The following is a 15,627-nucleotide window of genomic DNA, read 5'->3' as shown; positions in this document are numbered from 1 at the left end:
CGGGCCTCTCTACCCACGCCTTCCCTCCTCTCTATGGTTCTTCCCTCGGGATTTGGCCTCTCGGTGGCGGCGCCTTCGGTCCTGCAGGCAGGCTCCAGGTTGCGACACCATGGACGGTTACGACTCAGAGGATTTCTCGTCATCCGAGGAAGACGAAGACTACGTGCCCTCCGGTGAGGGATCGCCGCCGGTCTGCGCGCGACACGAAGAGAGAAAGAGAGCGGCGGCCCGGTCCGGCACCGCTCCGCCCCCTCGGGCTTCGGCCGCCTCTCTCGCCGCCTCCCCCTCCCCTGTGCTCCCGCCCCGCCCGGAGCGCGCGCCCGGTTCCCCCCGCGCACGCGCGGCCTCCCCCTTTTCCCCCCTCCCCACCCCCAGTCGCTCGCGCGCTCTGCCCTCCGGACTCCCTCCCGCCCCTCCCGTGGGAGTGTGTTTCTTTCCTCTCTGGCCGGTCTCCGGGGAGACGCGTGCCCGGAGCTGGGCGCTCCTCACCTGCACATCCCGAGCGGCGGCCCGGGGGCGGAGGGAGGACCACTCCCAGCATTCCTGAGCGCATCCCTGCATTCCCACGCCGCGCGAGCCTGACGGAAATCTAGGCAGGGCTGAGTCTGAAAAGAAGCTGGGAGAGATGCCCGAGGTCACTCACCCATTCATTCATTCATTCACTCATTCATTCATTGTAGGAATTCCTGCTGCAGCATTCCGACCCTAGAAAGACTGGAATTTAAGGCCGAAGGACTTGTTCAGCTGCGTCAGCTGATGCAGTACATTTTTTAAATCCATAAAGCAAAGAAAATAGAGGATAAAATTTTTATTTCCAAGTAAAATTTATAACATTTTTGCATATAGTGCCTGTGCCTTCTAGTATTTAACAGAAGGATCATCAAATTTAGAGATGGAAATTGAGCTCAAATCAACTCCCTTACTGTACAGTTAATAAATCAAGACAAGTCAACTTTGTTCTGGGCGCTGTTAAGCCCTGGATAAGTAGGATAAGAAAACTGAGGCCCACCAAAGGTAGTGATTTGCTTAAAATGACGTAATATTTGTAAAGTACTCTGCAAACCTTAAAGTGCTATTATTATCATTAAAGTGTTATGTATTATTATTTTTATGTTTGTTATTATATTATTATTACTGTTACTCTTAATAAGCAGAGCTAGCATGTCAACAACTTCCGTTTTAACAAGCGTTTATCATAATGTACATTCTACTGGAGAAGAGGAGAGCAACATGGACACAGATAACCAAATGTAAAATATGTGCAGAATAAATACAAAGTAAACCAGGGATGGGGGGAGGGGGAGGAGATGGAGGAAATGCCTCCTGAGGTGGTACTTGAGCTCAGTTTTAAAGGCAACCAGGTAGCCTAGAGGGAATTCAGGAGGCTGAGGGGAGGAGATGGAATGACCTGTGTGGTCATTTGAACCCAGGTCTTTTATCGCCATGTTCAGTGCTCTTTCCATTATGCTCTGCTACCTCCAGGGGGAACAGGGACAGTAATTAAGATAAATAAGATTTAGTGACTTCAGAGATCATTTAGCCAACCCATCATTTTGTAAAGTGAGGAAACAGGCCCAGAGAAGAGGAGTAAATTGGTCAAAGTCACACAAGTACTAAGTGGGCAGAGTCAGGACTCTTTCCACTGTTCTACAAGAGAATCTTGTGTAAGCTCTATTTATGTGGAGGGGCACCTTATTAGAAAGTTTTTAAAACTGAGTTTTGCAATCTGGTGCTTCTGTAGTCAAAAAATGAGTACAATGATATTTTGTATTCTTTACATCTACAGTCAATTGTGGATGGTAAAGATATGATCAATTGTGGAATACCAGTTGTCAAAACCTGTGTATTTCCTACTGATACCTTCACCAAGGATGTTCCCAGTGTTATTCTCAAAAAATTATGTAGATGGGAAAGTTGTCATCTAGGTTGGCAGATGCTCAATGTTCTGTTGATTGTCTTTTTGGGATATTTTAAGGTATGGTCTTCTCCATTGGATACTTTGTGAATCAATCCATTAGCGTTCTTACAATTGGGTGCCTCCCGTAAATTTCTCCTCTGTATTTTTGGTCAAATCCAGTTGCTGTTCAGTGAACCAGCAGAAAATTACTAAGAACCTGCTATGTATCAGACTCTGTGCTAAGTGCTGGGGAGTCAAAGGTTAAAAAAAAGAAACAGAACCTGCTCTGTAGGAGTTTATATTCTTTCTGTTTTCCCACTTAGTGCCATTTCTACAACTGAGATATTATAATCCAAATGTGGTGGCTCTACTCATCTTCAGTATGAAAAGAGTTTGTTACAAAAATCTCTACAGATCTTTTCCATCTTTCTTCTGTTTGATTCTCCTTCCAATTTCATCCCAACATGCCCCCACGATGATTTTGCTTTTCTCAGCAACTATACATTAATGTGCCTGTTTCCTACAGTTCCTCCAACAATAATAATTTTCCTTTTTATTTGGGTCTTATTTGCCAGTGTGATGGATGGAACCACAGAGTTACCTGAATTTGCATTTCTCTAATTATTAATTATTTGGAGCATTTTCTTCATATATCTGTTGATAGCATGGATTTCTTCCTGTTTATATCTTTTGATCATTTATTTATCTATTGGGGAATGGTGCATTTATATACATACATACTTACATGTGTATGTATATATAGAGAGATGTGTTTTATATGTGCATGCATATGGGTAATATATGTATTTGTGTATATGTCCTGTCAGTTCCTTATATATCTTGGATATAAGGCCTTTATCAGAGAAACTTGATAAAAAGACTTTTTCCCAGTTGACCAACTCCTCTAACTTTGAATTAATTTTGATCAAAGAAAATGAGAAAAATGGAAATTTTGGGAATGTAGCCAAAGCAGTGCTTTAGGGAAAATGTATATATCTCAACATAATCAACCATGAAGGAGAGAAAGAGCAATGAATTGGACGTTCTATTAAAAAAAAAAGCTAGAAAAATAACAAATCAGAAAACCCCAACTAAACATCAAAATAGAAAGTCTGAAAATCAAACAAGAGATTAAAAATTGAAAGCAAAAACACCCCCGTTGAATCAACAAAAAAATTTGAATCTGGTTTTTGAAAAACCAATAAAGTAGACGAATAATTAGCTATTTTCTTCTTCTGGTGTTATATCTTGGCTATTCCTATATTCTTTCTTTTGTGTTGGCATCTTTTGTTTATTCTTTTTTCTGGTCTTTCTGAATTGGGACTTTGGCTCATGGCCAGACCCTGTGCACTTTTGGTGGGAATGGTGGGGCCGTTTTTGGTCTTGGCTCAATATTATCTGAGGTGCTTCTGCTGTTTTGGGATATTTAGGTCGCTGCAGATTTTTAATGCCCTGTATAGTTTGATTCGGGGTGCATTCTGCTGGCTGCTTTTCCAGTTTTAGTTCTTCACACTCCTAACCCCAGTTCAGGGTCTGAATGACCTACTTACAGACTAATACCTGATTGGAACTCAAGTAAACAGCTCCTGCCCATCTCCTGTGAGTATACTTTAAGGCTCCACCAGCTTAGATCCAAAATACTACAGACTTTTTTTTCTAGAATTACAGGCTCAAGACCTTTCCTGGACTGGAAAGGCTCCATGTTCACAGTCAGGCATCCAGGCTTCCTAGCTACTGTTTCCCCTTGGTCTTGTGTGCTGGGCCTCAGCCCCAGTCAGCATGCTGGGAACCTTGAATTTTCCTGCCTGTCTTCTTCTCTAGTGTCTACAGGTCTCTGGCTTTCTCTTGTGCCATCCTGGGCTGCAAAAAGGTACTTGCTGTTGTTTCCTTTGGATTTCGCAATAACCACTTGGTGTGATGCTCATCTTCCTCAATGTTTGCTGGAGTAGTTGTATGAAAGATCTAGGCTGTCTTGCTTCCTCTGTTCTGTCATCTTTGATCGCCACTGATCATTTCTTACTGGGAAAGTTTCTTATTTGGTGGGTGGTTTCTTATTTGGCCCATCCTTGGGCCAAGTTGGTTACTGTTTTAATTACATTGTGTGGTTTCAGGTGGAGAATATAGTGAAGATGATGTGAGTGAATTAGTGAAGGAAGATGAAGTACAAGATGAAGAGGAGGCACAGAAAGACAAAGGCAAAAAAAGGAGTTCTAAAGACAACAAAAAGAAGTCTCCGGGAATCATTCCCAGGTAACCTGGCTTCCTCCATGCCTCGTACTCTGTGGTGAGCTCCTGGCATTTGGTCCCTCCCACATTCATGTGTGCTTTTAGTAGTGACTCTTCTGGGTGACACCAATGATGGCCCTTGAAGGCTTCCAGCTTTTCAGTTGCTCCGTGTTGGGGGCTTGAGCTCAACTAGAAAACAGCCATCCTTTTGCTTTCTCTTAGATTGTGTGGAGCAAAAGAACAAATTTAGTTAATGGAAAGGAAAATAAGATTTCAAGTATTAATGAATTCCTGGTCTGAAATGAAGATGGCTTAAACCATTGTACTTATACGAGACCCTTGGTCTGATCCTTCCTTTACTATGAATATATTGTATACCTTTAGTCCCCAACTTTTCTGTGGATCTTATTTGATCCTTCTGGCCCTGTAAAGTGGGCCATGCTGAAGAAGAACCAGGAGCCCAGAGAGGGGATGGAGTGACTTGCTTAAGGTTGGCCAAGCTTGTCTGAGTGCCTGGCACAGTTTTCAAACACAGGTTTCACTTGGTTCCAAGCCTGGTACTCTTTCTGCTCTCTCATGCATTGCTAAGGGATGAGTTTACAAGCTCAGACCCTTCTGTCCTGCTTGGATTAAAAAAAAAAAATTAGTGCCTGACAAACTGCTTCTCTGAGATGATATGAAAGAAAAGACTTAAGGCCAGGGGAAGGAGGGAGAAATAGACCCAGAATCTAGGGGAATAGGGGTGATTTATATGAATAGTGACTCCATTCTGAAAGGATCAGTCGTTATGGGGACCACTAAGAAGGATTTTTTTTTCTGGCAAGGCAATTGGGGTTAGGTGACTTGCCCAGGGTCACACAGCTAGTGAGTATCATGTGTCTGAGGGTGGATTTGAACTCAGGTCCTTCTGACTCCAGGGCTGGTGCTCTCTCCACTGTGCCACCTAGCTGCCCCTCTAAGAAAGATTGCAAGCATCATATCAGGTCACAAGAGATGCTTCTGTCTGGAAGTGAGGGGGAGGTGTTGGTTTGCCCACCCCACCAATGCCTGTGATATGAAGACAATATACTTTGAGATATAATTTTTATTACCCATTCTCATGGTTCAGTAATGTACGTTTTCCTCAAAACAGAGGCAGTGAAATGAAAGAATGAATTTTATTTTTATGATATATTTATTATGATGATGATTTATATTTGTTATATAATAATAATCCACACAAACAACTATACTTGTCTAATAACTGTTTACGTTTAAATTAACCTCTTTCAGTTCATAAAATTTCAGTACTTTTCTGCTTCCTTCCTTTTCAGTCTACAGCAAGATTATACCCATTTATTCCCTTTCATTTGAAAATGTTCAGGGCTAGAGCAGATCAGGATAGGTTAGCATGAATTAGCCTGCCTGTCTGACCACTCCTTCTCAGTCTTCTTTGCTGGGTCTTCATCCATGTCTTGCCTGCTAGCTGAAAGTGTGCCCAAGGCTTTGCCCTAGTGCTGCTCTCTTTTCTTTTCCTATTTTTCTTTTCTTTTTCCTTTTAAAAATATTCTTTGTTGTATGGGATGGCTGTCTGGGAGAGGGAGGGGAGAAAATGCACAGAGGTAATTAGTTGATGTAAAAATAAGAGATAGCAACAAAAATTACATTTTAGAAAGTTAAAAAAAATTTAAGGTTATTGTAGTAGTTGAGGGTGGAGGTGATAAGGGTCTGAATTAGGGTGGTAGCTGTGTAAGTAGAGAGAAGAGGTAAGCAAGAGATACTGCAGAAAAACAAATTGCAAAAGATTTGGCAACTGATTGAATCCATAAAAGGAGAGAGAGGAAGTGAGGATGATGCCAAAGCCATGGACATGAGGGACAGGAAGGAGGATGGTGCCCTCTGTAGTAAATGTAGGGGAGGGGCGGGTTTGGGAGAAGACACAATGGCTTCCATTTTGGACCTGTGTATCTGAAATGTTCAGGAGATAGATGTTGGTACAGAGCTGACTCTCAGTAGGGACCAGGGATAGATAAATAGAGCTGAGAACTGTCTGCATGGATGTGAGGATTGAACTCATGGGGCTGATGAGATCACCCAGTGATTTTTCTGGAGTACACATTCAACCAAATTACCCCATTTTCTCAGTAAACTCCAGCGGCTCCCTAGTACCCCTAGGATCAAATGTCAATTCGTCTTCCTGTCTGGTCCTTTTTCATCTTTCTGGTCTTTTAACACGTTACTCCCTCCATGTCCTCTGCCATCCAGCCATCCTGGCCCACTGGCTTTTTTTCATATATGACACCCCATCTCTTCACTCCTTGCCTTTTCCCTGGTGTTCTCCCCTGCCTGGGATGCCTTCTCCCCTTGTGTAGAATCCTTAGCTTCCTGTAAGATTCAGCTGGAGCACTAGCCCCTGCAGGAAGGAGGGCTTTGCTGGGTCTCCACATCTACTTGTGTTTCCCCCCTCTCTGTCTTTTATTACCGGCTTAGAACTGTGTTATCTTCCTAACTAGATTGTAAGCACCCTGAAGGTAGCACCTGCTTTTGTATTTGTGTCTCAGGTACTCAGCACAGCGTCTGGAGCAGGACTGGGGAAGCTGCGGTCTCGAGGCCACGTGTGGCCCGCTAGGTCCTCAAGTGCAGCCCTTTCACTGAATCCAAACTTCAAAGGGCTGCACTTGAAGACCTAGAGGGCCACATGTGGCCTTAAAGCTGCGGGTTCCCCACCCTGGTCTGGAGTATAGGAAGGCACCAGAAGTGGCTGAATGGTGCTGTGGATGGAGTGTTGGGCTTGGAGTCAGGAAGACCCGAGTTCACATCCTTACTTAGATTGTGACCAGCAGGGGCAAGTCATTTCACTTTGAGGGGGATAGCACCCTCTTCTCAGGGTTGTTTTGAGCATGAGATGAGGTAACATAAATAAAGTGCTACTTAAATACTAGTTACCATCATTAGGATTATGTATTTAAGAAATGCTTGTTGACTGGTTAATACTAAAAATAAGATCACCACCTCCTCTAATCCTTTTAGTCTGAACTTAGAATCTTCAAAACAACTTTGTGATGATCAGTTTTCCCCAAACTTGCATAGCACAGAATTCTTTAAGATAACTGTAAGAATTAGAATGATCAAAGTTTTGCTCCATTACCCTATATTGCCTCTCTTTTCCTTTTCTGACTCTCTCGGTACCCAGGAAGAGAAAAAAAGGTGGGCTGCTAATGGAAGACAAGGAGACAGAGGACAAGGTAGAAGCAGAAACAGAGGAAAATAGTGGTGAAGAGGAAGAGAAAGAGAAATCAGTAGAACCGGAAGAAGGCATTCCATCGGAGGAGGAAAGAAAAAGACAAGATGATGCCCTCTGGGCGAGCTTCCTCAGCGACGTGGGACCAAAATCACAAGCGCGGCCTCCTAGAAGCCAAGCAAAGGTGAGTGCAGAGAGCGCCAAAGAGAATGTTACCCCCAACCTGGGGTTTAAAATTGATGGTAAAAATCAGGTTGCCCGTGTTGTCTCTAGTCTTGCTACAGGTGGGAAGTAAAGCATCCCCTCCACATGACAAAGCTCAGAATCTGGGTGGGGTCACAGCACTCTCTCTGTTGTTCTTGTTGAAGAGGCATCTTCTTTGTAGGAACAAAATTCCTTTATGAGGTTTTATTTATGTGAGAGGTGAACCAGCTGTGAGCCCCTGCTGGGATCCATCTGTTGGGACTCTCACCACCTGGTGGAACTGATTGGACTTTTTGCTGTGTTTCATAGACAGAGGGAGAAGGCCAAGAGAAGAGTGCAAACAAATCCCTCGTGACAGCGAAAGAGTCAGAGAAACCTAGCGAAAGAGAAAAAGTTAAAATCACCAAGGTGTTTGATTTTGCCGGTGAAGAGGTCAGGTAAGATGACCTTCACTATATTTGAAAGCAATTTTCTCAGAAGTTTGGGGCCTTACAGACAGACGAGAGTTAGAAGTCCATCCTCCTGGCTAAAACCTGTGTAGTGCGAGGCGACTTGTATTTAAATTGAAGAGGTCAGCAGTGACACATGAGAGCATCCTTGTAGTGCGAGGCGACTTGTATTTAAATTGAAGAGGTCAGCAATGACACATGAGAGCATCCTTGTAGTGCAAGGCGACTTGTATTTAAATTGAAGAGGTCAGCAGTGATACATGAGAGCATCCTTGTAGTGCAAGGCGACTTGTATTTAAATTGAAGAGGTCAGCAGTGACACATGAGAGCATCCTCGTAGTGCGAGGTGACTTGTATTTAAATTGAAGAGGTCAGCAGTGACACATGAGAGCATCCGTGTAGTGCGAGGCGACTTGCATTTAAATTGAAGAGGTCAGCAGTGACACATGAGAGCATCCTCATAGTGCGAGGCAACTTGCATTTAAATTGAAGAGGTCAGCAGTGACACATGAGAGCATCCTCGTAGTGCAAGGCAACTTGCATTTAAATTGAAGAGGTCAGCAGTGACACATGAGAGCATCCTCATAGTGCGAGGCAACTTGTATTTAAATTGAAGAGGTCAGCAGTGACACATAAGAGCATCCTCAGAGAAAACAGGCTAGGCAGGTAGGCATGGTGGAGTAGCCTGCCAGTCATTTTTTCATTGCTGTGCCTTTCTGGCCTTGGGTAAGTCATTTCCTTCTTCTTCAGTATATTCATCTGAGAAAGCAAACAGCCTGAGAAGCCTTGGACTCCCAAAAAGGCCTCTGGTTCGCAAGAGGGAATTCAGTCTAACTGTCGGTTTTGAGTTGATGGATAGGAATTATTTAATGTAACTCAAATGTACTCTAGGTGTCATACGTGTCAAATTGACTGGACTCGGGTTAGATGTTGGTAAGAGCCGTGTGCTTGTGATTTCCCGAGGTTGTTTGCAGCTCGAGCAAATTTCATTAGTCTGTTAGAGCGGTCTTCATGAAGAGCAGTATTTTTGATGATCAGTAAGCAAGTTTGAATTTTGTTGGTTTGGATTATCGAATTGACCCATAGAGACCAACACAACACCAGCAATCAATGGTAATGTAAGTGAAGGTCTGAGTGAAATGAGTTACATTAATAGAGCGTTGCGTTCTGTTCTATTACATGAAGACAGCCCAGGTTTTCAAGGACACCTGCCTCTGAAGTCATGGCTCACGTGGCCTCCATGGTCACTAAGAGAGGCCTCTGGGTAACTTTACCAGGGACTGAAAACCATTCATACAGAAGATGGAGCATGGCAAATTCATGTTGCTGTTAGAAAACACTGAATTTCCTGCATCTTCAGTATGTTGACCTTCTTATTTGTGTTACTGTGGTTTTTCTGCCACCGATTTCCTACATCATTTACTTAAAAACCATGTTGGCCCTTCTTTTTCTTTTCTTAAAGACAGAGTCGGCATCTAGAACAAGGGCTCTTAACCTTTTCTGTGTTGTGGACCCCTTCTTGGAATAATGTTTTAAAATGCAATAAGATAAAATACATAGAATTAAAAAAGAAACCAATTTTATTCTTATACAATTAAATAAGGCTAGTTCCAGGCGTCATCTAGTATCTGTGTAATATATGTTCAGCCAGGAGGGGGCAGCATATGTCCCTCCAGCCATCCAAAAGTATTTGAGAACATGGCAAAAAAAATTTTTTTTTAAATTTTTGTCTTGAGTTTTTAGAGCTTCAATTCAGGTTGAATGTAGACTATTGGTAAGTGCTTTCCTAGAAATTAACAACACTGAATTTTATAAAAATCTGTTTTTATTGATATATTTTGTTTTTGTATGACTTAGATTTCAATTTGTATTCTTCCCTCTTTCAGAGTTATCCCTTATAATAAAGAGGTTTTTTTGAAAGAGGAAAGAAAAAGTAGAATAAGAGAAAAAAAATCAGTCAAGAGAAAAAAAAAGTCAAGTCAAACATTTATTAAGTGCCTTCTATGTGCTAGCTATGGAAATACAAAGAAAGGTAAAAAGGCAAAACCCAAATCCAGTCAACACAAAGGAGCACTGAGTTTCAATCAGGACTCAAATCCTGACTTGCCTGAATTTGGGCATATTTCTTGTTCTCTTGGTATCAATTTCTTTTATTTTTCAATTTGTGAAACAAGGTGGGAGCATTTGGGTCTCTTCCCAGAGATTGTAAGGAAAAAGGTAGTAGCAACTAATCATAAGTGGTTTAGTAATTAAGCTTAGCATGTCTTTTAAGTCCTATCTCATATTTTAAATGCTAAACTTTGACTTTTCCCTGTTTGTTGTTGTTGTTGTTGTTCTTGAAAAATATCATTTCCAAACATTTTATTGAAGGACTCAGAAAACCAGTAGTTTTATCTTTCCCTATTTTAAAGCGATCGAGTTTGTTAGCACACACATACTTTCCAAAATGATTCACCTTTTTGGCACAGGCCAGGCGTGGAGAGTTGCTGTCCTAAATCATGACTTTGCAGGAAGTTCTGAGCAAGTGGAGATGAGATTAAAATAGAATTTCTGCGGAAAGCACATGGAGGAACAGCTTTGATTGGTGGGACTTTTTGCATTAATGTTGTCTCATGGGCAGGCGTTTGAACGAGAACCGACCCGTACCCCAGGACGTGGATATTTTTAGAGCTGAATCTGCTCTCACTCTTTGAATGAAAAATAAGCTGGAAGGGTCTCAGCCTTAAAGCTAGAAGAGACCTTGAGGTCATCTGATCTAATTCTTCATCTGTAAAACAGGATGAAGAGACCAGGCCCAGAAAGGTTACATCATTTACCCAAGCTCGTCTAAGTAATAAATGTCAGAACTGGGTTGGTGTTGACTGAGCCCCTCCCATGGACTAGGCACTATGCTAGGTAGATACTGGGAATACCAACGACAAAATGGCAGTCTCTGCCCTCCGGGAGCTTACATTCTGTGTGGGGAAACAGTATAGACAATGACGAGATACAAAAGAAGGGTGCAGACCTGCCCAAAGGCCCCGAAACAGCTGGGAGGGAGGGGGAGGACCAGGCTGGATGAGAAGGGAGACGTGGGTAGTGTCAGGCATGGGAGATAGGACGATGGGCAGCACTAAGGCCACTTTGGCCAGACCATGCACTGTGGGAAGGGGAATGAAGGATAACAGGCCTCGGGAGATGGATTGGGGCCAGGTGGTGAAAGGCTTTAAGTGCACAACAGAATGAGTTTATATTTGAGCCTCGAGGCAGGAGGAAGCCCCTGGAGCTTCTTGAGCAGGGGAGGGCTGTGGGCGGCGCTGTGCTTTGGGGATCTCCCTTCGGTAGCCGTGTGAAGGGTGCATTCATTGGAGAGGGGAGGAGCAGACTGCTGGAGCACTTCCATGAGGACAGAGGAGCACCGGTCAATGAGATTGAGCTGCTGGCTGAGTGTGGGCGATAGGGAAGAGGATTCTGCAGTTACAAACCTGTACTCCTAGAGGGGTGAGTGTAGTCAGGGAGGTGATGAGTTTTCCCTGGTACGTGTTGAGTTTTCGATGCCTACAGGATATCCAGTTTGAAATGTTCCATAGGTAGTTAGTGAGATAGGCCAGGAACACAGGAAGAAAACCATCGTATAATGCAGACCTGGAAGGTGTCTGCGTAGAGCTGATTCTTAGACCCATGGATGCCGAGGAGGGTGTCAAGAGAAAGAAAAGAGGGCCCTGGGCTGCTTTCCCCGACCCACCCCTTAGCCACTCTGGTAAAACTGCTCCAGGCCACATTGGGACCCAGCACGCTTCCCCACCTTGTTTCATAGGGAAGCCTCCATCCTGTGCTATAGGGCAGGCTTCTCTTTTTTTTTTAAAGGAAATTTTATTTTATTTTTAAATTAATTATTTTTAGTGTTCAGCAACCACTTCCATAAACAGATTTTCTCCCCCTCCCTCCCTGCCCCCTTCCATAAGATGCAATCCGATATAGGCTATACGTATACATTCCTACTAAACATATTTTCACATTAGAGATGTTGTAAGTAAGAATTAAAATCAATAGGAGGAACTACAAGAAAGAAGAAACAAAACAAAGCAGAAGAAGAAGAAGAAGGAAAAAAAAGAGCAAGCAGTATGCTCTGACCCACATTCAAACTCCACAGTTCCTTCTCTGGTTATGGACAGCATTCTCCATTAAGAGACCCTTGCAGATGTCTTAGATCCTTGCATTGCTGAGAAGAGCTAAATCTGTCAAGTTAGTCATTGCACAACGTGGCCCGATTCTGGTCATTTCGCTTAACCTCAGTTCATATAAGTCTTTCCACGTTTTTCTCAAGTTGGCTTGCTCATCATTTTTTTTTTTTTTGGTGAGGTGGTCAGGTTAAGTGACTTGCCCAGGGTCACACAGCTGGTAAGTATTAAGTATCTGGGACTGGATTTGAACTCAGGTTCTCCCAATTCCAAGGCCAGAGCTCTATTCACTGAGCCACCTAGCTGCCCCTTAAAGGATTTTTTTTTTTGGGTGAGGGCAGTTGGGGTTAAGTGACTTGCCCAGGGTCACACAGCTAGCGAGTGTTACATGTCTGAGGCCGGATTTGAACTCAGGTCCTCCTGACTCCAGGGCCAGTGTTCTGTCCACTGTGCCATCTAGCTGCCCCCCTTGTTCATCATTTCTTATAGCACAATAGTATTCCATTACATTCATATATCACAACTTGTTCAGCCATTCCCCAGTTGATAGGCATTCCTTCAATTTCCAATTCTTTGCCACCACAGAAAGAGCTGCTATAAATATTTTTGTACATGTGAGTCCTTTTCCCATTTTAATGATCTCTTTAGGATACAGCCCTAGAAGTACTATTGCTAGGTCAAAGGGTATGCACATTTTTATAGTAGGGAAGACTTCTTTAGAACTTTCCTTGGGAGATGCCTTACTTGAAATAGAAAATTAAAAACACACTGGGGAAAGTGACCAGTGGATTCTCCTCAAAATCCCAGGGAGGGCTGGCGAGCTATAGCTGTGTTTTTAGGCAATATGGTGCACTGTGGGCCTGCTCTGTCTGTGCTTTGTATAAAGGCATGACCGTATTCTGTATTCCTAGAGAGAAGAAGTAAAAGGAAGCCTTGATTGAATGGATTCAAAGCCAGAGGTAATACCAATTTACCTTGTGTGTGTGTAAGTGTAGAGTCAGCATGGCCCATTGGATCGGAGCTGGCCTGGAAGCCAGCTTGGCCACATCCTGGCCGTGTGACCCAGGATCACCTTTTAGTGGTCTAGGCCGCGGTCTAAGAAGGTACCACTCTGCATTGTAAAGCGTATGTCCTCACCCAGGGAAGTTCCCTATACCAGTAAGATCACAGGTGCGTTTCTGTCCCTGTCCCTATCCCTGTGTTACATATGTGAGCTAGTGATTTCTAGCGATTATAACGTTTTGCAGTTATATAGCACTGTATACCTTACAAAGCAGTTTTGCATGAGGTAATCCTCACTTGAGCTCCATAAAAATCCTGTAATTTTGGGAGCCAGTAATGAAGAAGAAATGAAATTTAGCCAGTTGGTTTCTCCTTTTAAAACAGCTTAGAAGCAGCTTTCGGTGAGTGGCAGGGACTTGTTATGGCAGACATCTGCATTTTTGGACTAATTGTGATCTGGCCTATTTGTAATCTAGACAGCAAGTCAGGACACAGAAAAAAATCAGAGCAAAATTTGGGGCTTGAACAGACCACATGATGATGGTTGTAATCATCAGGTTCCTGGGACCTGAGCACAATTCAGTTGTTTTTTTCACTTTTTGTTTTAACCAAGTTCCTTATTTTACAAAGTGGTTGGTGTCTGGGGTGCCTTTATCTCAGGGTTCTTGAATGTCTTACTCTTCAATATATTTTTTACTATTTATTACATAGTCAAGACCTTGAAATCTTCCTTATCCACATTGGGCATTTTAGGGCTGAATGTTAGAAGTTCCTTTCCCCCTTCTGTCTTCATTCATGCTCAGGCCTCTGTGGACCTAAAGGTATTTCTGCTAGAAAGCAGGTTCTTGTATAATGCTGATGTTCAGAGAGCTTCCGTGGGTTACTGATGGCCAGAGGACTGAGGGGAAGGAGTGTGAATATTGTCAAAGGTAACTGGACTGGGAGAACTACCAAAGGAAGATGAGAATGTCTTCTTCATTGGCTTGCAGGTGGAGCAATGTCAGTTACTCAGAGGGGCAGCTCACCTGCCTGCTTGCTACTTTATATGTCTGTCCCTTGCCCTGGATTCACTGTGCCTTTGGAACTTTATCATGGAACCCTGATGTTTTTGCTTTTGAGGAGAAAATAAACACCTCCAGAAAGATTTTAAGCCATGAAAAAGGGCCTGAGAACAATTGGGAAACTTGGGGTGGGGTAGGAATGAAAATATGTGAAATATTTATTTTGTCTATGTATTATTCTTCATAAATCTAAAGGAACTATATATGTAGCTTATGTAAAACTGGTCTAACCTCGTTAGACATGTGGTGACTCTAGAGATTAAGACTGGCCTTGTGATTTCATTGGTGTGGGGAACTTAGAGGTGAGGAACATTCTTCTACCAATGCCCATTGGTACCTTCTCTGGAGCTTCCTGAAGCCATGTGAGGCTTAGTGACTTGTTCCAGGTCACCCAGCCAGCATGGGTCAGAGGTGGACTGTGAACCCAGGCCTTCTCAGTTTTGCAGTCAGCCTCTAACTGCTAGTGCAGGGCTGGGGAACCTGCGGCCTCCAGGCCACAGGTGGCCCTCTAGGTCCTCAAGTGAATCCAAACTTCACAAGGCCATATGTGGCCTAGAGGTCACAGGTTCCCCACCCCTGCACGTGGCCGTGCTTCCTTTCATGATATTAACTAGTGTTAAATAATTACAAATTTATTGATTGAATTTACTTTAAAGTTTAAAAAAATTTTGTTACAGTAGGAGCTACTAGCTGTTTAAGAAATCTAGTGTAGGGGGCAGCTAGGTGGCGCAGTGGATAGAGCACCGGCCCTGATGTCAGGAGGACCTGAGTTCAAATGCGGCCTCAGACCAAACACTTGACACATTTACTAGCTGTGTGACCCTGGGCAAGCCACTTAACACCAATTGCCTAAAAGAAGAAAAAAGAAATCTAGTGTATCTTGGGTTTTTCTACTTTCTGAAAATAGACAAAAAAAATTAAACTGCAAGTAGCATACACATTTTTGGAGTTAGAGTTTTCTAATCTTAGTAGGAAAAGGAGTTGGGATAAAAGAAGAAAAATGCACTGGATACAACTTTTCCTGTTTGAAATCTTGCCCAAACAGTCCCAGGATCATTTCTGAGCTTTCACCGTCAGAAGTTGCTTTTATTTCAAATCCATCACTTTTTTCATCTTTATGAACTAATGAAAACTGAAATTTATGTAGATTAAGACAAGATTCTTTGTCCTTTTGCCTGTTAAATTCTTGGTTTGATATATCTCCAACCCAATTTTACATGTTTCAGAAGATGGACAGATGTAAGACAAGTGCAGGCTTGCTCTACCACCCTGTTGCATGAAGGATGGAATCCTTGCACGGTGGAATCCCAACCTGCATTTCTGGGCCAAGCGCCTGAAGAGATCCTGTACTTTGCAACATTAGAAAGTATGTTTACCACATTTGGCCCCGAGCAACTGCTCAGAACCT

At 43.1% G+C, this 15,627-nt stretch overlaps 1 protein-coding gene across 2 annotated transcripts in view; it reads left to right on the top strand.

Annotated features, from left to right (window-relative positions):
- Window positions 1–92: 92 nt before the first annotated feature.
- CFDP1 (craniofacial development protein 1) overlaps window positions 93–15,627 on the top strand; it is a 142,710-nt gene continuing 127,175 nt past the window's right edge. For both annotated transcript variants that reach the window (XM_020963556.2, XM_078149359.1), the window contains exons 1-4: window positions 93–173; window positions 4,009–4,147; window positions 7,296–7,527; window positions 7,857–7,984. In XM_020963556.2, coding sequence (XP_020819215.1) covers window positions 110–173; window positions 4,009–4,147; window positions 7,296–7,527; window positions 7,857–7,984 — 563 coding nt within the window. In that variant the 5' untranslated portion in view covers window positions 93–109. The remainder of the gene's footprint in view (window positions 174–4,008; window positions 4,148–7,295; window positions 7,528–7,856; window positions 7,985–15,627) is intronic.

This window comes from Phascolarctos cinereus, unplaced genomic scaffold, assembly GCF_003287225.1.
Source record: "Phascolarctos cinereus isolate Bilbo 61053 unplaced genomic scaffold, phaCin_HiC Scaffold_2;HRSCAF=192, whole genome shotgun sequence".
Taxonomy (NCBI): Eukaryota; Metazoa; Chordata; class Mammalia; order Diprotodontia; family Phascolarctidae; genus Phascolarctos; species Phascolarctos cinereus.
The sequence above is the reverse complement of the archived record's forward strand: the minus strand, read 5'-3'. Positions and strand labels throughout refer to the sequence as shown.